General features: G+C 39.9%; 1 protein-coding gene across 1 annotated transcript in view; it reads left to right on the top strand.

Moving 5' to 3' along the window:
* dnajc17 (DnaJ (Hsp40) homolog, subfamily C, member 17) overlaps nt 1–24,057 on the top strand; it is a 49,828-nt gene that overhangs the window by 3,580 nt on the left and 22,191 nt on the right. Inside the window, exons 2-3 of the mRNA XM_048600466.1 lie at nt 9,841–9,910; nt 21,018–21,076. Of these exons, the coding sequence (XP_048456423.1) occupies nt 9,841–9,910; nt 21,018–21,076 (129 nt within the window). The remainder of the gene's footprint in view (nt 1–9,840; nt 9,911–21,017; nt 21,077–24,057) is intronic.

Here is a 24,057-nt window from a genome sequence, read left to right as displayed (position 1 = left end):
TTTGATGAGTGAACTGAATGTAATATCTCCACATTTGCAGATGATATAAAGCTGGGTGGGAGGGTAAGCTGTGAGGAGGATGCAGATATGCTTCAGTGTGATTTGGACAAACTGAGTGAATGGGCAAATACATGGCAGATGCAGTATAATGTGGACAAATGTGAGATTATCCACTTTGGGAGGAGAAAACAGGAAGGTAGATTATTATTTGAATGGCTATAAATTGAGAGAGGGGAATGTGTAACAGGATCTGGGTGTCCTTGTACACCAGTCACTGAAGGTAAGCATGTAGACATAGCAGGAGTTCAAGAAGGTAAATAGTGTGTTGGCTTTCATAGCAAGAGGATTTGAGTACAGGAGCAGGGATGTCTTGCTGAAATTATACAGGGCCTTGGTGAGACCACACCGGGAAGATTGTGTGCAGTTTTGGTCTCATTCTCTGAGGAAAGATGTTCTTGCTATAGAGGGCATGCAACAAAGGTTTACCAGGCTGATTCCTGGAATGGCAGGACTGGTGTATGAGGAGAAATTGTTGATTAAGAATATACTCGCTGGCATTCAGAAGAATGAGAGGGGAATCTCATAGAAAATTATAAAATACTAACAGAACTAGACAGGTAGAGGCAAAAAGGATTTTTTCGATGACAGGGGAGTCCAGAATCAGCGATCACTGTCTAAGGGTACGGGGTAAACCATTTAAACCATTTAGTGCTGAGATCAGGATAAAGTTCTTCACTCAGAGTGGTGAGTCTTGCTACCAAAGAAAGCAGTTGAGGTCACAGTATTGTATGATTTCAAGAAGGAGTTGGATACAACACTTGGCTAAAGGGATCAAAGGACAGTAGGGAAAAGTAGCAACAGGCTATTGAGTTGGATGATCAGCCATGACCATAATGAATGATGGCAAAAGGCTGAATGACCTACTCCTGCTACTGTCTTCTGTGTTAAACAACTTTAGTCATTTACTTCCCAAATAGCTACTATTTGGCTATTTAAATGTATCTATCTAATTAGAGTCCAATCACTTGAAAATAAATATAGAATGTGTGGTTTAAACCCCTTTTCCATTGAAGACTTGGTCTTGCACTGTGGTGTGCATAGCTATGGAAACTCAATAAGTATGTAACATATTCTGTACTTGTATGTGACATCTGGTTCACTATTTCCTTTAGGAAAGGAAACTGTCATCCTTATCTGGTCTGGCCTACAAGTGACTCCAGACCGACAGCAATGTGGTTGACTCTGAATTGCCTTCTGGACAATTAGGGAAGGGCATAAAATGTTGCCTAGCCGGTGAAGCCCTCAACCTGTTAATGGATAAAGAAAAAAAAAAGCATTTATGTGTCTCATTTACTTTGTGTTACACTTTGTTGATGAGCAGCTGATAGTTTGGCTTTTAAAAAGCACAGCATATTATCTGATGCATCATGAGTTGCGCTGCGAGAAATCTGTTAGTTGTATAGTGAATGTCCCAAGTTCACCACTACTCATCTCTGCATAACTGTGTGTTCTACGCTGTCCTACATATTACTCCATCCTCACCAAACTCAGCAGAGCATCTCTAGTTTTGTTCTTAAATTTTTCATTATAAGTATGTGCCTTTTCTTCAATTTTACAACTGCAGGGAAGTGTTGAATTATAGGGACAAAGCAGAAGTTCACAAAATGAAATGTCCATATTCTCTTGACACCAGAAGAGTGGAAGGGGAGCAATTTCACAGCCCAAATTTAACAAACTCCAGCATTAGAAGCACCACTGTCAGAAGCCTCTGTACTAATTTTCCAAAATTCTCTAGATTCTGGAAAGGTTCCATCAGACTAGAAAGTAGCAAATATAACCCTTGTATTCAAGAAAAGAGGAAGGCAGAACACGAGTAACTATAAGCCATTTAGCCCAATTCTCATAAAGAATGTATCCCAGTAAGGAAGAAGGATTCTAGGAAGGCAGATAAACCAACCATAGTTAACCAGTGAAGGTTAGGATAACATTAAATTGAAAGAAAACAGTACTATGTGACAAAGATTAATTGTAAGATAGTAGATCTATAAAATATAAAAATTAAAGCAACAGCAACAAAAGATGATAAAAAGCAGGGATAAAGTAAACATTGAGGTAAAACTAGCAAGTAATATCAAAACGGACAGCAAAAACTTCTTAAAATATATAAAATGGGAGAGGTCTAAGTGAACATGGGCCATTTTGAGAAAATGAGGAAATAATAATTGAGAACCTGAAAATGGCAGAGGATTTGAATAAGTACTTTGCATCAGTCTTCATGGTAGAAAACACCAAGGAGGTCCAAAAGCTCCAGGCAAACAAGAAGAGTCAGCATGAAAGGGGAATCATATTTCATCAATTGGAGTTCTTTGAAAGTGTAAAATGCTCTTTGGGTAAGGGGAGGCCAATAATGTACTGTACTTGGATTTATAGAACACACGTGACAAGGAGCCAAAAGTTATTGGGCAGGGTAAAAGAACGTTCAGTAGGAGGTAACATACTCCCATGGATAGACAATTGGCTGGCAGAAAACAGAGAGTAGGTGTAAATGGATATTGTTCACTTTTTTGCAGGAAGAATACAAAAAGGAGAATATTCCCTAAACAGAGAAAAACTACAGAACTCTTGAGGTGCAGAAGGATTTAGGTGTTCTGCAACATGAAACACAAGTCAATAATATTCAGGTATAGCAAGTAATTAAGGCTAATTAAGGCTATCTTTTATCACGAGAGGCATTGAACACAAAGTTAAGGACATTATGCTGAAGGCATTGATGAGTTCACTTTTTAAATATTGTATGCAGTTCTAGTGGAATTTGCAACTCGACTGGATCAGCCATGGTTTTACTGAATCACAGAGTATGCTCAAGGGACCACATTCTATGCTTAATTTGAATGTTTGTTTGTATTTCACATCTGCTTCTCTAACATTGAGGGAAAATTCAGAAGCAGGAAGCTAGCTAAGAAAAGGTGAAGGCAAGAAAATGTTTTGAAAAGTAACTTTAAAAATGATTTTTCAGGCATGCAGAATTCCCAATTTCAGATTATTTCAGAGCTTTAGAATTGAAGAGAGGTGTTAGCTGTCGGAAAACAGGAACTGGCAGTTGTCAACCATCAAGGCCAAGGGCAGCATTGACAGAGGCTTGGAAACAATGTCACTTGCTCAGCTTTTAAGGGACAGAGCAGCAAAACTGGGGGACAAAATGAGAGGTAAAAGACAAAAAAAGTCACATTTGGGTGCATATGTGTCTCTGTGCCTGGAGTGGTAGGGCTGGGGACCAGTTAAATAATTCAGTAAATAAATATGATCTGATCCTGAGCTGGTTGGACCAGAAAGTCCCAGGTTAAAGCCCTGATCTGTGCTGGATGAACTGATTTTAGCCTGGGCAACCTCAGGCTTCTGTAATTGACCTCAGCCTCTTGGATGAAGTTGAGGAAAGCAACAGATTTCTACTCTGCTTCTTGTGAATGAAGCCCTGTAGAAAACTGCCATATTTGGATCTCTTTGAACATGTGGAACAAGCTGGACTTAAGATGCTAGTATAAAAACAAAATATTGCAGGCACTGAAAATCTGAAGTAAAGATCAAGTGCTGGAGCAATTCAGCAGATCTGGCAGAATCTATGGAGAGGAAAAAAAAGATAATGTTTCAAGTCCAGCATGACTCTTCTTCAGCAGAAGGGTCATATTGGACTTGAAATGTTAACCCTGTTCCTTCTGCACAGCTACTGCCAGACCTGCTGAGTTTGTCCTCTTTCTCTTTTTAACTGGCTTATGATGCTATGAGATTCACAAAGCCTGACTGTATCTAGTGTTGTATTTCATACCATAGAGACCGAACAGTTCCTGTGGAACTATACCCCAGCAAGCATCATCTTTATGGAAGGCAATGGGAATAATGAATTAGTCGGGGCTAATAAATATTTTAAGATGTAAATCATCTTTATGAAAATTGTTTTATTTGCTGAGATCTTTTTATCAAAAGATAATGGCCCGACTGGTGACCAGACTCATTTTAGTACGCACATCCATTTTTAGTCATCTTCGAAATTTAAAAATATCTGTTCCTTTCCAGAACCATTTTCCCAGCAACGTGCTGTGGTGTGTTCTGCTCATCAACCTGTTCAGAGCTGTTATTGCGAACCACTGGAGCAGGTGGGACTTGAACCTGGGTCACCTGGCTCAGAAGTAGGGATGCCTCCACTGTGCCACTTAGATTGGTACTGGAGTTAGTTTTGTCCCCTTTGTGGTACAGGATTGGGTTTGACAATGAATATTCAATTCTGAATCTACCTTATTAAGACAAAGTCAGAGCAAGCTTTATAAGGAGGCTAAATTCAGGCAACAATTTGCTGTCTAAAGCAGGCTACATACTTCCTATATTAGTTCTGGATGGGAAAACACCCCATTCTTCTTTTGCAGTTTCACCCTTCTCGCTTGTTTTCTCCTCTTCTTTCTATTCTGTGTCATCTTCTATCTTCTTTTGCCATCCTTATCTTCTTCACCAATCAAAGAGCCTTCTGTTTTACTGGACCACAACCACATACATGTTCACATGAAAAGCAGTTTTTGTCTATGAGTGCACATATGTTTTTCCTTAAGAATTTGCAGCTTTTATGATTTATATGTCTGATGTCAATCAATGTCCTGTTTTCCCTCAGCTCTGGTTTGGAAGAAATCCTGCTTTGCAATTGGGTTACATCTGCTCCAGAATTTTGCATATGCAAGCAGTTTTGAAGCCTGATGTTTTCTTGTATGTTTCCCTTTTAGTGTTACCCTGCCTTAATATTAACTCACAGCATTATGCAGGGGTGCACGATTAATGCAAGCTCCCCCTCTTGTTGGGAGAAATCCTCTCTGACACTGCAATACTTACATTTAAGAAAAGCAGCAAATTCTAAGCCTCACTTTTTCCTCTTCAGCTTCTGCATCAGATACTTTTAATAATACAGAGTGACAATTCTGAATAGAATAGTGGCCTGAATTAAACCAAGGACATCAAGTTGGATCTAAGCAACAGGCTTAGGTGATACAGAACCTTCCTTCATAGTTGTTTTCCTAACTTTGGTAATTTATGCACTTTCTTGTGGCATTCTGGTTCAGTGTATTTGAAAAATGCTGGTCCTTTGGGTGTAAATTGGAAACTTGGAGAAAGAAAGTATAGAATGTCCAAATTTTGACACTGTCTTAAGGACCTTATTTTGTATGGAAATGTGTCATAGAGTCATACAGCATGGAAACAGACCCGTGGCCTCACCAACATCCTGTACAACCATAACATGATGTCCCAACCACTATATTCAATGGTTTGACCAATGAAGGCAAGCATGCTAAATGCTTCTTTACCACCTTGTTTATCTGCAATGCAACTTTCAAAGAACTATTTACCCGAACTGCTAGGTCTCTTTGTTCAACAACACTCCCCAAGGCCCTACCATTTACTGTATATAAGTCTTGCCCTTGTTCATCTTACCAAAATGCAACACCTCTAATTTATCTAAATTAAACTCCATTTGACACTCCTCAGCCCATTGCCCCAGTTGATTGTCTAAGATTACAAAGGGATCTTAATCTTTTTCACTGTCCACTATACTACCAATTTTGATGTCATCCACAAAATTACCAATCCTGCTTCCTATAGACGCATCCAAATTGTTTATATAAATGACAAACAACAAAGGACCCAATATGTGGAATCACTGCAGAACACTGCTGGTCACAGGCCTCCAGCCCGAGAAACAGCCCTCTATTACCTTCCTCTGTCTGCTATCATCATGCCAATTTTGTAATCAATTGGCAAGCTCTCCCTGAATCCCATGTGATCTAACTTTACTAACCTGTCTACCATGCAGAACCTTGTCAAAAGCCTTGCTAATAATATGTTAATATGGGGAATAAAACATGAAACAAACACAGAAAATGTTGCAGCAGCTCAGCAGGTCTAGCAGCATCAGTGGAAAGCGAAACAGAGTCAATGTTTCAAGTCCGATGTGACTCTTCTTTGGAACTGGAAGGGGTGGAAAATGGGTTCTTATATACTTGGACAGAGGTGGAGGAGGGGTAAAGGGATCATACGATGTAGTGGCTAAAGCAAAAGTCAAAGGTGTTGTTAAGTGGTGAAAGGGGAATAAAAGATGTAAAGTGAGTGTAAAGGTGCTAAAGGGAGAGAATGGGTCCTCTCTACTGAAAGCAAAGTAAACCAGATGCAAAACAACTAGGGAGTGTTGCTGAACAAAGTGACCTTGGAGTGCAAGTTCATAGTTCCTTGAAAGTGGAGTCACAGGTAGACAGGATAGTGAAGAAGGTGTTTGGAATACTTGCCTTTATTGCTTAGTGCACTGAGTATAGGACTTGTGTTGTGACTGTACAGGACGTTGGCTAGACCACTTTTGGAAAACTTCATGCAATTCTGGTCTCCCTGCTGTAGGAAGGATGTTGTGAATGATGTTGCCAGACTTGGAGGTTCTGAGCTATAGGGAGAGGCTGAATAGGCTGGGGCTGTTTTCCCTGGAGAGTCGGAGACTGAGGAGTGACCTTATAAAAGTTTATAATATCATGAGGGTCATGGATAGGGTGAATAGACAAGGTCTTTTCCCCGGGGTGGGGGAGTCCAAAACTAAAGGTCATAAGTTTAAGATGAGCGGGGAAAGATTAAAAGATGACCTAAAGGGCAACCTTTTTACACAGGGTGGTGTGTGTATGGAATGAGTTGCCAGAGGAAGTGGTGGAGGCTGGTACAATTACAACATTTAAAAGGCATCTGGATGGGTACATGAATAGGAAGGGTTTAGAGGGATATGGGCTAAATGCTGTCAAATGGGACTAGATTAATTTAGGATATCGGGTCGGCATGGACGAGTTGGACCAAAGGGTCTGTTTCCATGCTGTACAGCTCTATGACACTAAGATAAGGCTATGTGTAGGAGAGGGTGGAGGGGAGAAAGAATGTAAGAAAAATGGAGAACACTTTTTGTGTGGTCAGATTCTGTGGGAATTTCTTGTAAAACATATTGCATTCATTATAATCAATATAGAATATAGATTTTTCTGTAAAATACTTTAAATACTCATCTCTTTGGTAACTATTCCTACTGTCTCCCACCACTGCTCTTTGCCTGCTACAATGGCCACCTTCATTTGCTTAAAGGTGGGGCTATAAACCTAACACATCTGATCACTGTTGATTAGCATTCATCATCATGAGTTGAGCTTTGCCATTTTCTCTGCCAAATTCTCATCTGTTGCACAATCGCTAAATAGCGAGGATAACTGAAGTCTCCTTTTTTTTTGTTGCACAAACCTCTTCCGTGGACCCTTTTTTGCCCAGATTTCCAGCCCCACATTTCAGTGCTGAATGCAGAAAGCTTGTGTATCTGTCTTCATTTCAAGGATAGAAAGCGGCTGTACATTTTGTTTCTTTTGGCATTTGTCTCTGTTTAAACCTTTTCACTTCAGAAGTACTGGATATAATTCTTCATCAGTGAAGAGAATAACCGTAAGAACCCCAGTTTTGAAATGCTGTAGAGAAATTCTGGTTGAGGGAGTTCATGGGTGGGCTGAATGACCTATCCATCGATTTACAGTCTCAGCATTGAATGGAACAAAATGCAGACCACTCTTAATTCAAAGTTACCAAATTTGACTTATATTTTAGTTCTAATTGAATTAATTGAACTGCAAAAAACTAATCTGCCTGTGCCCTTTTAAAATGACATAATGTATATCATGAGGTAATTCCATTCTAAAATGACTATTAACAGGAGTAGATTGTAGTGAATTCAACTGGCAAAGTTGAATGTTTGTATACTGTTCTCTGGAATCTTCCACTTGGCTTCAGTCAGATCATCAAATTGTCTAGCACACTGTCAACTTCAAAGTTATGTAAAACCTTGGTTTGAGTATAAAGTACGTAGCACCGTTCTGGTGTGCTGAAGATCAATTTGGGAATTATTAGAGGGTTGAGGGAGAGGATCTTCTTTGATGTCTGGCTGTTTCGATTCTGTGAAGTGGGAATAGGTGAACCCATTGGAAGTTGTGAGTGACTGTGGATTGTCCCGTATAAATTCTGTGGAGAATGTGCTATAAAGTATCTATCAGCAGCATGATATTTTTGGTCACATTAAGACATTATTAAGAGTTATTGTTTCCGTACTTTAGAATACTAGTTACCTACTGGGTGAAATTTACTCCATGTTGGTTTTAGTTTATTTCTTATAGTAGAATTATTAAAACTTTAAATTTTGTCATTGAATTTATTTTACATTGATCACTGGCAATTCAAATCTTTTGATAAACGTGATTCCTCTCTGAGGATTGTAACATAAAGTTTTCACATGATTGATTCATCACTTGTCAGTCAAGTGGATAAATGGACACAAGTACTAACAGGTTTTCTGGTGAGCTTGCTTTTGAGCTAACTAGGAACAACCCAAGTGCAGTCACATTATTCCCTTTACAACCCTAGTGTTCAGGTTCCCTTTGTCCTTTCCCTTGCTTGCTGCACTCCTGAATATTGGACGACATTGCAATCTTCCTGTGCTGAGGTTTGGCATGAGGCGGTTCCAAATGTATTCTGATGGTACTTTTGAAACCCTTGTGCTTGGATTTCGATTCTGTTGTTTTGTTTTCTCTCCAGCTGTGGTTGACTGATGGTAGAGGATGCAGACAAATACAGCATTTGAAAGCTGTCCAGCTTCACCGGTTCACTTCATCATTACTATAAAACTGGCACACTTTCTCTGCTCTCAAGTGAGATATGCTGTGACCAGACTGTGCCATCTGCCCCGCAGCACACTGATCAGTTTCTCTGCGGTTCAAAACAAGCAAGGGTAATAAACAAATAGCACATGGAATGCTGTTGGATCACTGTGATTTCCTTATTCAAAACCACAATTACAACCAGACTTCACAGTTTCATTTCTTTGAGTACAAATTTTAATTGGGAAAATCTGTGCTTATTCATAAAATAGGAATAATCATTATTAACCATCTTATTGCCAGAAGCTTAAGCTTGTCAGAGGTTGCTCAAATGTGATTCACAAATTGGCAGACGTCAAGTAGTTAAGATGTTAACTTGGGTCTCTTCAGGTTGTTTGTTTTCAATGACCCACTTTATGACAGCCACTTTGAAGCCACAACATAATCCCATGGATCCAAATGTGAAATGCAACCGTATGTGAAACCTTGAAATGACTATCATACAGCTGACAAGATGATCTGTAGCTTTGATCTTGCATTGCTGAGCTCTCTGTCCACAACTCAGCCTTGTCATCTTGCTCAACTTGCCTGCTGCATAGCAACATGGATTTTAAATGTTTAACTATAATATATCATACAACAATACTATTTTTTTGTAACATTTTTGCCTTGTCTTCCAACAGATTCAGATCATGCTGTGTACACGCACTTTCCTCAAGTAGTCATTTATGTGTTTGTGATTGCCATCAGGCGAGTTGCCACTGCAGCTGATCTTGCCCATGTTTCAGCAGAGGCTCCCTGATCAATGATTGGGACATTTTCCAGACTGAGGCAAAATGTACTGTCCCTCCTGGGGCACTGCTGTGTCTCTGTCTCTGGAGTTGTAGTACACACATGTTCGACCCCCCACCTCCCCCAATGTCCTTGCTGTCTCTGTCAATCTTGATTATTCAGCATGCCAGTGTGAGTGAACCTATATCATTGTATTGTTTGCTAATTTCAGGAGAGAAAGAAAATAATTTTAAGTACAGGGAGGAGTGTAAAAAGGATGACCTTTCCAAGTTCAGTTTTGGACATTAATTTAACTCATTGATGTTTTGCTCCTTACTATGACTTTTTTTTTTGTTTGTATCTTTTGAACTTGTAGATTAAGAAAGCATACAGACAGAAGGCTTTGAAATGCCACCCAGACAAGAACCCAGATAATCCCAAAGCTGGTGAGTCGATGTGTTCCTTCCAGTGGTGACTCATTTATTACTCATTTGGTTTGAAATCTAAAGCTTTATTTGATTAGCTTGGCTGGTAGGCCTAATTAGTCCTGATAACTTCCAGAGCATCATAGAATGTAAATTACATTTGACACTCGAGTTTATGGGTCATATTGTAGGAAACAATATTCTATGGATTGCTGTGACATGGCATGAAACTTGATTAAATTTGCAGTGTTATATACTGCTTGACAATAGGAGAAATGATGATTTCTTCACATGTTCAAGATCAATTAGAAATGAAGGAATCTGAACTTGCAGGAACGGCTAAAATGAAACTTTCGGAGTTTGAAATAAATAATATTGAGAATAAAGTTAAAAAGAGATTTGAATGTGCAGTCCAAAATACGATGATATTCTGTGCACAGAAATGATCAATTTGAGTGCCCTCTAGTAAATAAAGGAGTGGGACCTTATTTCAGAGCGTGTAAAGATAACTGGTGACTTCAGGCAATATATTCTAAACTAGTGATGCCAAATTGGAATGTAGAGCCAGATTCAGAATCAGTAAAGTGAAGTGCAATACTGTTTTGTAATGTTGTGTTTTGGGCCATTTTGTAACGTTCGTTCAGAACCAAAGACTATTTTGGCATTGACCTAGGAAGTGAAACTGGCTTGTGTATGACGTGAATGGGAAAAGCAGGCACACAAAATTACCTTCTGATTATGTTATTTTGCTGCAGAGATTATTGGGACTGTTTTAAATTTTAATGGAGGAAACGACCTTTATCATACCATTTGTTTTGCTCATATTAAAATCCTGGATCTAGCTACTGTAACCTGTGACGAATTGAACATGCAACAGTACAGCACAGTACAGACCCTTCGGCCCACGATGTTGTACCGACCTATTATCCTATTCTAAGATCAAACTACCCTGCATACCCTACATTTTACTATCATCCATGTGCCTGTCCAAGAGTCGCTTAAATGTCCCTAATGTATCTGACTCTACTACCACTGCCGGCAGTACATTCCACGCACCCACCACTCTCTGTGTAAAGAACCTACCTCTGACATCTCCCCTAGACCTTCCTCCAATCGCCTTAAAATTATGCCCCCTCGTAATACTCATTCCTGCCCTGGGAAAAAAGACTCTGGTTATCCACTCTATGTCTGTCATAATCTTGTAGACCTCTATCAAGTCACCTCTCACACTTCTTCGCTCCAAAGAGAAAAGCCCTAGCTCCCTCAGCCATTCCTGCCCTCCAGTCCAGGCAGCATCCTGGTAAATCTCCTCACACCCTCTCTAAAGCATCCACATCCTTCCTATAATGAGGCGACCAGAACTGAACACAATATTCCAAATGTGGTCTAACCTGGGTTTTATAGAGCTGCAGCATAACCTCGCAGCTCTTAAAATCAATTCCCCTGCCAATGAAAGCCAACACACCATACGCCTTCTTAACAACTCTATCAAATTGGGTAGCAACTTTAAGGAATCTGTGGACTTGTCCCCAAGATCCCTCTGTTCCTCCACACTGCCAAGAATCCTGCCATTAACCCTGTATTCCGCATTTAAATTTGACCTTCCAAAATGAATCACTTCACACTTTTCCGGATTGAATTCCATCTGCCACTTCTTTGCCCAGCTCTGCATCCTGTCAATGTCCCGTTGCAACCTACAACAGCCCTCCACATTATCCACACCTACACCAACCTTCGTGTCATCAGCAAACTTACTAACCCGCCCTTCCACTTCCTCATCCATGTCATTTATAAAGATCACAAACAGCAGGGGTCACAGAACAGATCCCTGCAGAACACCACTGGTCACTGAGCTCCAGGCTGAATACTTTCCATCTACTACCACCCTCCTGTCTTCTATTGGACAGCCCATACTGTATCCAGACAGCCAAATGTCCCTGAATTCCATGCCTCCTAACTTTCTGAATGACCCTACCATGGGAAACCTTATCAGGTGCCTTGCTAAAATCCATATACACCACATCCACTGCTCGACCTTCATCGATGTGTTTTGTCACATCCTCAAAGAATTCAATAAGGCTTGTGAGGTACGACCTGCCCCTCACAAAGCCATGCTGACTATTTCTAATCAAACTGTGCTTTTCCAAATAATCATAAATACTATCTCTTGGAATCCACTCCAATAATTTACCCAACACAGAAGTAAGACTGACTGGTCTGTAATTCCCAGGATTATCCCTATTCCCTTTCTTGAACAAGGGAATAACATTTGCCACCCTCTAATCATCTGGTACTACTCCAGTGGACAGTGAGGATGCAAAGATCATCGCCAAAGGTGCAACTATCTCTTCCCTCGCTTCCCGTAGTAACCTTTGGCACATCCCATCTGGCCCAGGGGACTTATCTATCCTCATGTTTTTCAAAATTTCTAGCACATCCTCTTCCTAACGTCAACCTGTTCAAGCAATTGAATCAAATTAAAAGATTTCATTTCCATAGCGCTTTTCCTATCCTTGGGGCAGCCCAAATCATATCTTGCATAACCGATTACTTTTGAGTGCTTTAATGCAGGGAAACTTTGCAGCATATTCACACATTGCAAGAACCGACAAATAGCAAGTAAGGTGATTTTCTTAAATCTGTTTCTATTTGTGTTAATTGTAAAAAGAAATATTGCCAGGGGAGTTCAACTATAACGGACATGGCTATGATTTATTGTCTCACCTGAAAGACATACCTACAACTATGCTGAACTCCTTCAGCGCTACTTTATAAGTCAAGATCGTGCGTAGAAGACTTGAATGTAGAAGTCAGACTGTAACTTTCTATCTAACAAAAGAATGCTGCCACTGAGGCAAAGTGGATAAGAAATCAAAGAGATTCCCAAGTCTTAGGGTAATACTAATGGAGTGGAAAGTTAAAGATTTTACATTCTTGAAACTGCCATCCTTACCTGGTCTGGCCAAATGTGACTCCAGATCAACAGCAATGTGGTTGACTCTTAACTGCCCCCAGGTAATTAGGGATGGGCAATAAATACTGGCTAGCCAACAACTCCCTCATCTCATGAATGAATAAAGAAAAAAAATCTTTTCAATGTGCTTGGATTTGTGGTGAATAATATGTTAACAGCAAGTAAAAATTATTACAACTTTGCAGGCATCTCTGAATGAGGCCATATGTAAAATGACATGTGCAACTTTGGGAGTCTTGACATCTACAGAGCAGTGATGTATTGGGGAGGGCTCAGACAAGAACAACAGGGTCAGTAATAGAAATTGAGCATTTAACAACTGGAGAGCATAGATGAATACATGCAGGGAAATTACTTGACTTCAATAGAATAAGCAGAACAAGATTCAAAATCAGTAGGTCAAAGCTGAATTGGAATCTCAGTCCCCACCCCACATGGTTGCATGAAACAAACGTATATCATGTTGTCAGAAGTTAGAAATTTAGTTTGAATTGAAATAGCAGCTTATAGAATAACTGTGGGTAACAGAAAAGCAGAATACTGAGGATGGCGGAAATCTGAACAAAAAGCTGAAAGTGCTTAAATGAGTTTCAAAGAAGAGTCATATTGGACTTCTAATGTTAAGTCAATTTCTCTCTCCACCAGTTGCTGCCAGACTTGTGAAGTAATTGTCGGCATTGGATGTTTAAAAGTATTCTCTAGCACTCATTGGTGTCTGCCTCTGCTTGGGAGTTTAGTATTTTGTTCATTGCGTTATAATGAGATAAAGTTGAGTTAAAGTTCAACGTTTGATATCAGGGAGTGTATAGAACTTTTCCTCAAACTTGTATCAAATTGATTATATATATCTGTGGCAGAGTTGTGGGGACATTGCCAGAAGTGTAAAACGACCCAAAATAAAATAGAATAGCTCTTTATTCGTGGGAATGATGGCACTAGTCCTACCTCACCATCATCTCTTTCAACCAGTTCTATTGCCTGATTGTCTCAGCCAGTTTATCTGACATGCACTTCTGGATACAGTTACCTCTGGTTAAACATTGGGAAGACTGAATCTATTGTTTTGAGTCGCTACCACACATTCCATTCTTTCACCACCAAAACAATCCCCTTCCAATCCAAAGTCTTGGACTGGATCACATATATGTAACTTTGATGTCCTACTTTACCCACAGCTCAATGGATTCCATATGCTATGCATCACAAAGACTTTTTGCTTCCACCTCTGTCAATCAGCTAGCTTCACATCTACCTCATTCCATTTTTCTCCTGAAATCCAAATCCATGCTTTCAAATTTGATGACTTTTGTCTCTGTCAATCTCATGTTCTACCCCTGCAATCCCTTATAATATGTGTTCCTCAAAGTCTGATCTCATACACACCCACCATTGCTTTCATGCTTTAGGGAAAGAAACCATGTGTGACTCCAGACCTAGGTGATGTGGTTGACTTAGCAAGCCGCTCAGTTGTACCAAATTGCTACAGAAAAGCTGAAGGAGTAAAACCATGCATACCCTCCTCCCCCCAGCATTGACCTCAGAACGAGAGATTACAACAATGTGTGCTGCCCAGTCCGTGCAAAATGCTCCTTATTAACATCTGGGACAAGTGTTGAAATTGGAAGATTGGTCAAGCAGCAGGGTGGAAGAGGGCAGGGAGTGGAAATATCCACTGGCTCAAGTCATACCTAGAACAAAGGTTATAGCTGTGGTCATTGAAGATCTATCATCTCAGTCCCAGAGTACCAATGAACGAGCTTGTCAATGTACTTTGTTTTTATCCAGAAGTTCTCTTGCACAAACAATTGAAATTTCCCCTGTGCCCCCCGCCATCACCAAATCACTTACAGTATTTTTTCATCTGCTAAACATCACCAATAATTTTCAAGTTGATTAATTTATATTCAAAGTCCATTAACAGCATTGCAGACTATCAAAGATGAGGGAGAGGATGGGGGCAAGCTTGTCAATGTACCGTCTGAGGTCCAACCATCTTCAACTGTTTCTTCAGTGATCTTAACTGTGCAGTCAGAAATGGGAATGTTCACTGATGATTGCACGGTGTTCAGTACCATTTGCAACCCCACTGTTACTCCACTCCAATTCATGTCCATTATATAGCAAAATCTGGACTGAAAAGTGGCAAGTAGCATTCACATCACACAAGTGACAAGGAATTCCCATCTAAAACAGGAGAATTTAACCATCCTCTCCTGCATGTTCAGTGATATTCCTATTATTGAATCCCCACTATCAACATCCTGGGCACACTATTGACCAAAAACGTAATTGGTCCAAAAACCTGAGGGTTGTGGCTATACTTGAAGATCAGAGTCTAAGAATTCTGTAATGAGTAATTCACCTGACTCCCAATTGCCTGTCCGTCATCTACGATTCCTAGGTCAGAAATGTGATGGAATATTCCCCATTTGTCAAGATGAGTGCAGCTCCAACAATCAAATAGCATGACTCCATGCAGGGCAAAGCATGGTTGACACCTTGTCCACAGCTTTAAACATTCACTCCCTCCATCACCAAGACACAGTGCATGCAATGTATATAATATACAAGATGCAATCATTGCAACAAATCAACAACTTTCCAAACCTATGACTTCTACTATCCCAAAGGATGAGAGTAGCAAATGCACAACATAATGCAGCTGTATAAAGCTTTAGTTAGGCCACATTTAGAGTATTATGTGCGGTCTGGTCACCACACTATAGGAAAGATTTAGAGGCTTTGGAGAGGGTGTTAAAGAGGTTTACCAGGATGTTGCATGAATTGGAGTGTATAAGCTGTACAAAGAGGTTGGAAAAACTTGGATTGTTTTCACTAAAACGACGGGGCTGAGGGGTGACCTGATACGCTTAGTGATCTGAAGAAGAGTCACCAGACTCCCAATATTAACTCTTTTCAACCCACAGGTGCTGCCCAGTGACTGAGTTTCGCCTGAAATTTCTGTTTTTGGCACGAGGGCGCATAGGTTTAAGGTGAGAGGTGGAAAGTTTAAAGGAGATATGCCAGGCAAGTTTTTTGTACAGTGTGGTAGATGTCTGGGACACACTGCCAGGGAAGGTGGTAGAAGCAGATACAATAGCAACATTTAAGAGACATTTAATAGACACATGAACAGGCAGGAAATAGAGGGATATGGACCATGTGCACATAGATGAGGTTAGTTTAAAATGGCATCTTGGTTGGCATAGATATGGTGGGCTGAAGGGCCTCTTCCAGTGCTGTACTGTACAATGATTTTCAAGTTCTCATCCAAGCCACATACTGACCTTACTTGGGAGTATATTGTATTCCATCATTGTCACTTGTTAAAATCCTGGAACTCCCTTCCTAACAGCACTGTGGGAGTACACGCATCAGATGAACCTCAGTGATTCAATAAGATGCTCATTACCACCTTTTCAAGGGCAATTAGAGAAATACAATAAATGCTGGTCTAGTCTGTGACTCTCCTTGTAAAAGAAAACTTTCAGCCCACCTAAGATTAGCCATCAAGGCCCTGAGCTCAAGAATATCCTTGATGAATGTGTCCTCAGCTCTACATTTTCTTTTTGCTCCTTACAGCCTTCTTTGAGCAAAAGCAGAATGTATTAGGAAAGCTGATTAATCATTTTTGGCAGAGGCAAGTTGGTAGGTATATCTGACAATATAATTGCTAAATGCCCTGGACTGGTTTCATGCGTTAAAAGTCCCATAAAATTGCAGGTTGTCTTGCTCTCATTCCACTCGTTAACGTTTTTTTTTGTGGGCACTCCTAAGAGTTGTTGAGGGCAACTTTTTGATTTTTAGGAGCTCCCTTTTTAATCCAACTGACTCCTCCGTTAGATTATGCAGCCTCTCAGCAGCCTTTATTTATTGTTGATAAATGGGGCTTTTGATTTATCAAAGAAACAAAATTAGAAGAATTCATCAATATTCATCATAGCTACGTTAAACTTAAAGACATACACAAGGAAGCATTAATTTTCTAGACACAATCGTATTTAAATTAGTACAAAATAATCGATAAAGTTGGCAACAAAGGTCTTGATTCAAAAAGAAATGTTACCCACTTCTTTACACAAAAATGCTTTCTCCAGACTGCTGAGGTCACAGCTAAATAATTACTATGCTGGATGCTTTGAGGTGTGATAACACACAAATGACCTCTTTATAAAATAAAGCTATTGATTATTAAGTTATACAGTCATCACAGGGATCATTACAATAGCATTCTCAATATCTTTATTGAACGTCAGCTTTAACTTAGAGACTCAACATTAATTTGTTACTTTATACTTTTCTGTTCTCGGTTAGCTGGGTGTTCTTTTATTGAACAGCTTTAAAAACTGTTCTCCCCACGTGCAGTTCCCCCTTCCCCCTTTGTAGTCCTCTCTCCCTGTTTTCATAGCCCCATTTGCAGCCCCTTGTTCCCACCTATGGAGCTCCCTTTGCACCTCGCTTTCCCTCCAGCTCCCCAGGCCCTGTCCTTGGCACCCAGCCTCATTCTCTGGATCCTAGCCTCAATCCCAATCCTCCCTCATTGGCCTGGATCCTTCATCTAGCAGCCTCACTTTGCCATTTCCCTCAACAGTAACCACACCTTTCCCCGATCCAATTATCTTTATCCCATATCTCTCTTTCAAAACCCCAAAGACCTTTGCTAGCTTTGTCGGCTGCTGCCATTCACCTTGCTGCGTCAATTACTAGCTGCTTCTCTCCTACATTTGCTGTTAACAGGTTGAATGTGAGATCACAGCTCGAATACTGTGTGCAGTTCTAGCCTCTTCGTTTAAGGAAGCATATAAATGCATTGGAGACAGTTCAGAGGAACTGTAGATTTGAGCATGGAATAAGCAGGTTATCTTATGGGGTTAAATTAGACAGGTTGGTTTTGTTTTCACTGGAGTTTAGAAGAGTAAGAGGTGACTTTATTTAAGTATATAAAATTCTGAAATGATCTTGACAAGGCGGATGTGGAAAGGATGGTTCCTGTTATGGGTCAGTCCAGAACTAAAGGACATTGTTTTAAACTTAGGAGTTACTCTTTCAGGTCAGAAGAGTTTATTTTTTCTCTCTCAAAGGTTATGCGACTTTGGAACTCTCTGCCCCAGAAGGCAGTGGAAGCGAGGTCATTGAATATTTTGAAGATAGACCTGGATAGATTCTTGTTAGACAGGTGAATCAGAGGTTATCAGGGTGGATGGGAATGTGGCATCCATGCTTTTAATGCGTTCATGAGCCTGTTGAGAAACTGGTCAACATGGGAGGTAATGAATTGAGGTATCTAGGTGAGTCAATATTGGATTGAGAAAGAATATTCAATACAATAGCAACTTTTATTATATCTTTTCAAACGTCTTCAATATTTCAAATCTTCTAGTTCTTGTATATTATTCAATAGGATAGCAAATCTGCTAAAAGTTGTTTTTTTGGTTCTTAGTTGAGCAATTCTGGCAAGGCCATGTTTATTGTTCATTCCCATGTTGTTTTGAGACGGTTGGATTGAAATCAAAGATTATACAGCCAAATAAAACTTCTGAAGGAAGTGGGTGACAGAGCAAGGGTAATGAGAAAATTATTAAAACTCTGGCTGACATGTTCTCAACCTGTGTCACAGCGTATTAAAAGAAGTGGCTAGTGAGAGAGTAGCTGCATTGGTTGTATTCCCTAGGTTCTATAGAGAACCCACTGGATAGGTAAGTAGCAAATGAACTCCTCTTTTCAAAAAGGAGGGAGACAGAAAGGCTAGTTAGCTTATTATCTTTCATAAGGGGAATGTTGAAAAATATTATTAAGAAAGTTAGAACGGACGCTTAGAAAATCTAAATGCAGTCAGGCTGAGTCAACATGATTTTGTGAAACCAAAATAGTGTTTGACTAATTTGTAAGCTTTTTTTTAGGGGGATTTTCAAAAGACATTTGATAAGATCCTACTTCAAAGATTACTGCACAAAATAAGAACTCCTGTTATCGGGAGTAATATGTGTATAAAGAATTGTTTTGCCAACAAGAGGCAGAGATTAAGATAGATAGGAGAGTAGTTTGTGATGAGGACATAAATAGCGTGCAAAGAGGCAGATTTGGCTTAAGTTGACTGGACAAAAGTTTTGCAGATGGAGTATAATGTGGGAAATTGTGAACTTGTTTGCTTTGGCAGGAAGAATTGAAACGCAGTATGCTATTTAATGGATTGAGTTTGCAGAACTGGAGTTCTGAGGGATCTGGACATCCTGGTGCAAGGTATAGCAAGTGATTAGGAAGGCAAATAAAATGATGTTGTTTATAGCAAAGAGAATGGAATCTGGAAGTAGGGAAATTTCACTGCAGTGTGTAGGGTCTTGGTGAGATCACAATGTATAATTTTGGCCTCCTTACTTGAAAAAAATATATAATTTCATTGGAAGCATTTTAAGGAAGATTCACTTCACTAATTCCTCCTTTGAGCGGTTATTTTCTTTCCAGAAAGTGTTTGATAATATGCCACATCAAAGGTTATTGTGGAAAGTAAAAGCTGCGTGTCCTATTGCATGAATCACAGAAGGTTAGTATGTAGGTCCAGCAGGTCTTCAGGAAAGCTAATGGAAAGTTATGTTTTATTGTAAGGGGAATTGAATGCAAAAGTAGGGAGGTTATGCTCCAGTTATATAGACCATAGTTGAGACCACACCTGGAGTACTGTGTACAGTACTGGTCACTGTACTTACAGAAGGATGTTAACGCATTGGAAACAGTTCAGAGATGGTTTCCTAGACTAATACCTGGAATCAGCAGATTGCTTTATGAGGAAAGGTTTGACAGTCTAGGCCTGTATCCTCTGGAGTTTAGTAAAGTCAGATGTTTCTTAATTATAACATATAAGATCCTGAGGGGACTTGATCAGGTGAGTGTGGAAAGGATGTCCCCTTTCGTGGGAGAATCTAGAACTGAGGGACTTTGTTTAAAAGCAAAGAGTTGCCCATTTAAAACAGAAATGAGGAAACATTTTACTGTCAAAGCGGTGAGTGTCTTTGGAATTCCATTCCTCAAAAGGTAGTGGATGCAGAATCTTTAAGTATTTTGAAGGCAAAGATAATCTTGATTACCAATGGGATGAAAGATTATAGGTGATATGCAGGCATGTTGAGTTGAGGTCGCATTCAGATTAACCATGATATTATTCAGTGGTGGAGCATGTTTGCAGGGCCACATGCTTACTCTTGTTCCTTGTTCTCATATCCATATGTTTATTCGTGAAGGCCGATCAAGTAGGCCTGTTTCTATTGGAGTGAGATGAATGAAGGTGATCTTATCGAAACATTTTAGTTCCTAATGTGACTTAAGTGCTGAGAGGATGATTTTCCTTACGGGAGGAACTAGAATTAGGGAGCACAGTTTGAAACAATGAGAATCCCATTCAAGACAAAGAGAAGGAGAAATTTCTTACTCTCAAAGGGTTGTTAGTAGTTTCCTTTTCCTACCGTGGAGGCACGGTCAGTGAATATCTTTTGGTGCTGAGTTAGATTCTTGATGGACAACGGAGAGCCGAGGGTCATGGAGATAGACACAAAAGTAGACTTGAGGCCACAATCAGGTACAATCTTATCAAATTAAGCAGGCTCAAGGTGTCAGGTGATATATCAGTGAGAGAAAAAGAGTACATTCATATGTATGCTCATTATCAGTTCCATCTGGGGTCATGTATGGATTTGACGGGGATGGCAGATTCTGTTCCCTGAACCAAGTCTGGATTCATAGCAACAATCCAGCAGGTTTCATGCTCATTTTAGATATTAAGCCACAAGTTGCCAGACTTCTTTATTTCAGTTTCCCAATGTAACATTGGTAGGACTGCAGACCCCACAAATGTGTTGCTAGTACCGAATCATAAGCACGAGGGTTCTGGTTTATCTTGGCATCTGCAGGAATGAATCTTCATCTTACTCTGTAACCTCTCATTCAGTTCCTTGAGTTTGGCCTATCATTCAGTTTGATTATGGCTGATCCATATTGAAACACCATTTACCTTCCTTTGCTTCGTGTTCATTAACAGATGTTGAGCAAATTTTATTAGCCTCCATTTTGAAAATTTTAGTCGACCCTGCTTGCATTGCATTTTGTACTACCATTGAGACGTGCTCTTCTTATATTCACTCTTTGTTTTTCTGAATTTTGTAGTGGAATTGTTCCATCAATTATCCCAGGCTCTGGAAGTTCTGACAGATGCAGCCGCAAAGGTACGATTCTTATTTTGACATTCTTCACATTGTTGGAGTACCTTTTTGACCTGATTACTTTCTGCAGTAACAACACTGCTTCCACACTTCTTCAGTTTGCAACCAGTCCCTTGACGTTTTCTCTGAAAGATTCAATCTGTCTTCAGTGACCGTCACTTTTCTCCAGCTATAACTAGATATTTTTTGAGCAGTTGTGATAGATTATTGTGGGTGAGTGAACTATCTTTTTGCTTCGAGGCAGAAGCTGATAACTAATACTTTCCTGGTTTAAGTATCCCAAAGCACTCCTAAGCCGTATACAACATGGGTTAACTGTGTTGCAAAGCTCCAATTATGTTGTCCCATCAAACCTTACCTGTGTAAATGTGGAATGAACTCCCTATGCTGCCTCCTTAGCCATCATGAAATTAGGTCAGCTTTGGGTAGATATAGTAAAGGTCCCTCTTTATCATCCTGCGAAGTTCAAATCAACATCTCTTTGTTGACTAAAGTGCTCACTACCCAGGAGAGTATTACCCACAACACCAATGTGATGTGTTCCCATTTGACACGTTGACCATCCAATGACCCTGGAGTAAGATTTCCAATTTACAGTTTTTCTCATACTCTTGTTGAATTTATGTTGAGGCAGATGGTTTCAATTTAGCATCCTGTAAATCGAGAGTTTGTTCTTAATTCTTCATACTGCATTTTTCAAACATCATACTGCATCTTTCAAGACTGTATGTACCACAGTTGATGAATAAAATGGGCTATAATTTACACCAGACGTTGGTTACAAGAATAATATTTACAATTGTTTGCCAGTTCTTTCCTAGTGGAAAGGCAACAAACTTAAAAATGTTTTCAGCAGATATTTTGTTGCAAATTGGCATCAATATAAAGCGTACGCTAATTTCCTCTTAACAGCTGCTCTCATTTTCTTTTCATTGATGTTCCTTCCCAAAACAGAAAGTACATCTTCACTCGGAATGCCCAATTATCATTTACTGTGAGACTGTGTGCCAACTCCTGATTTAAGAAAAACGAGTCCTGTCATATGGGATTCAGATGTAGAATTGGAATAGATTTGGAGAACCTGTTGCTTCACTGTGGTGTTAACCAATATAGATTTTTATTCCTCTGGCTATTTAGTGAATAAACATGCTGCCTGGTGTGGTGCTCATCTGTACAAACCAGAAGAACCCAATTTTGATATGGTCTTTGAACTAAGCTGAAACAAAAACAGAAATTGCTGGAGAAACAGAAATGCTGCAGATCTGGCAGCATCCGTGGAGAGAAAAACAAGAGTTAACTTTTCAAGTCCCATAAGACTCTTCTTCAGAACTGAAGTATTTACCGGTACTGCTTTGCACAATTTTGCAAGTCTGCCAGTGATCAGTCTCTCCATGTTCAAACATATGAAAAATAATAGGTTGAAGTGCTGTGTTGAAGTTGGTATCTGTGAAGCTTGACCCCGCAAGACCCATCAGATGGAAAGAGAAGAAAAAAGCTATTTTTATGCTTTAATCCGACTAAACAGTGTTTCATTTATCTCACTATGTTAAAGCCTATTCCATTGTTACACTATTGCATATTATGTAATTGATTTTGCTTTCCCATTCTGAAACTGATTTGGAGTTCAAAACCAAACCATCTGGCATTCAGCGCAGCCATGAGATATTATCTGAACATCAATATCGGGTACGGTGCACCCATGTTCTGATCCTGAAGGACTGCCTTTTCCAATTGTAAACAATTGCTGGCATGCTGTCCCTTCTATAAGTCTAACACCACAACATGGTGTGCCACTTAATCACCTGTTTCCTAACCACCTTAATCATAGCCATTAATCAACAGATCTGCTTCTCACAGCACAGCCTGCAGTCACTGTCTTTGTTCCGTTTTTTTGCTGCTGCTGATCTATCTTCTTTCCAGTCTCTAGGTTGAGCACTGGATGTATTCAAACCAGCCATAACAAACCCTGTGTACAGAATGCAAAAATATTGGTGTAGGTTTCTCAACTTCGACCACTTTTCTGATGGCATTCTGCTATCATTCTTTGTGCAGTATGAAAGCAGAACTGAAGCCAAGAACATCAGACCATGATCACAACTTTCCCTCCTTTGCTCTTCTCATTCAGTTCTTTGGAAGGATAAATGAGGTGGAGACCCATGTTACCGCCACTGGCTTTTGGGACCCATGTGAAATGAAATTAAAGATGTCAGAAGTATAATAATAGAATTGTAGGTTGCCAGCAAAGGAGAATACTTCAGATGTCATTTATATAAGTGATTTAGATGAGAATATGGGAGGCATGGCTAGTAAGTTTTAGATGTCACCAAAGTTGGTGGCATCTTACAGACAGTGTAGAAGGCTTTCTAAGATTACAAAGGGATCTTGATTAAATGGGTCAATGGGCTGATAAATGGCAGATGGAGTTAGTTCAATCAGGATAAATGCAAGGTATTGTATTTTGATACACAAGGGTCGGGCTTATACAGTTAATGGTAAGGCCTTGGTTAGTGTTGTAGAACAGAGGGACCTGGGGTGCAGTAACATAATTCTTTGAAGTTTGCATCACATATAGTAGACAGGGTGATTAAAAAAGGTGTTTGGCATGCTTGCCTTCATTGCTAAGTCCTTTGAGTATAGGAGTTGGGAAGTCACATTGAGGTTGTGCAGGACATTGATGAGGCCTCTTCTGGAATACTGTGACCAGTTCTGGTCACCCAGTTATAGGAAGGATATTATTAAGCTGGAGAGGGTTCAGAAGAGATTTACCAGGATGTTGCCAGGTATGAAAGGTTTGAGTTATATAGAAAGACTGGATGGGCTGTTACAGAGATAGTAGGAACTGCCAATGCTGGAGAATCTGAGACAACAAGGTGTAGAGCTGGATGAACAGAGCAGGCCAAGCAGCATCAGAGGAGCAGGAAAGCTGATGTTTCGGGTCTAGACCATTCTTCAGAAATGGGGAAGGGGAAGGGGGTTCTGAAATA

This window comes from Rhincodon typus, chromosome 8, assembly GCF_021869965.1.
Source record: "Rhincodon typus isolate 14 chromosome 8, sRhiTyp1.1, whole genome shotgun sequence".
Classification (NCBI taxonomy): domain Eukaryota; kingdom Metazoa; phylum Chordata; class Chondrichthyes; order Orectolobiformes; family Rhincodontidae; genus Rhincodon; species Rhincodon typus.
The sequence above is the reverse complement of the archived record's forward strand: the minus strand, read 5'-3'. Positions and strand labels throughout refer to the sequence as shown.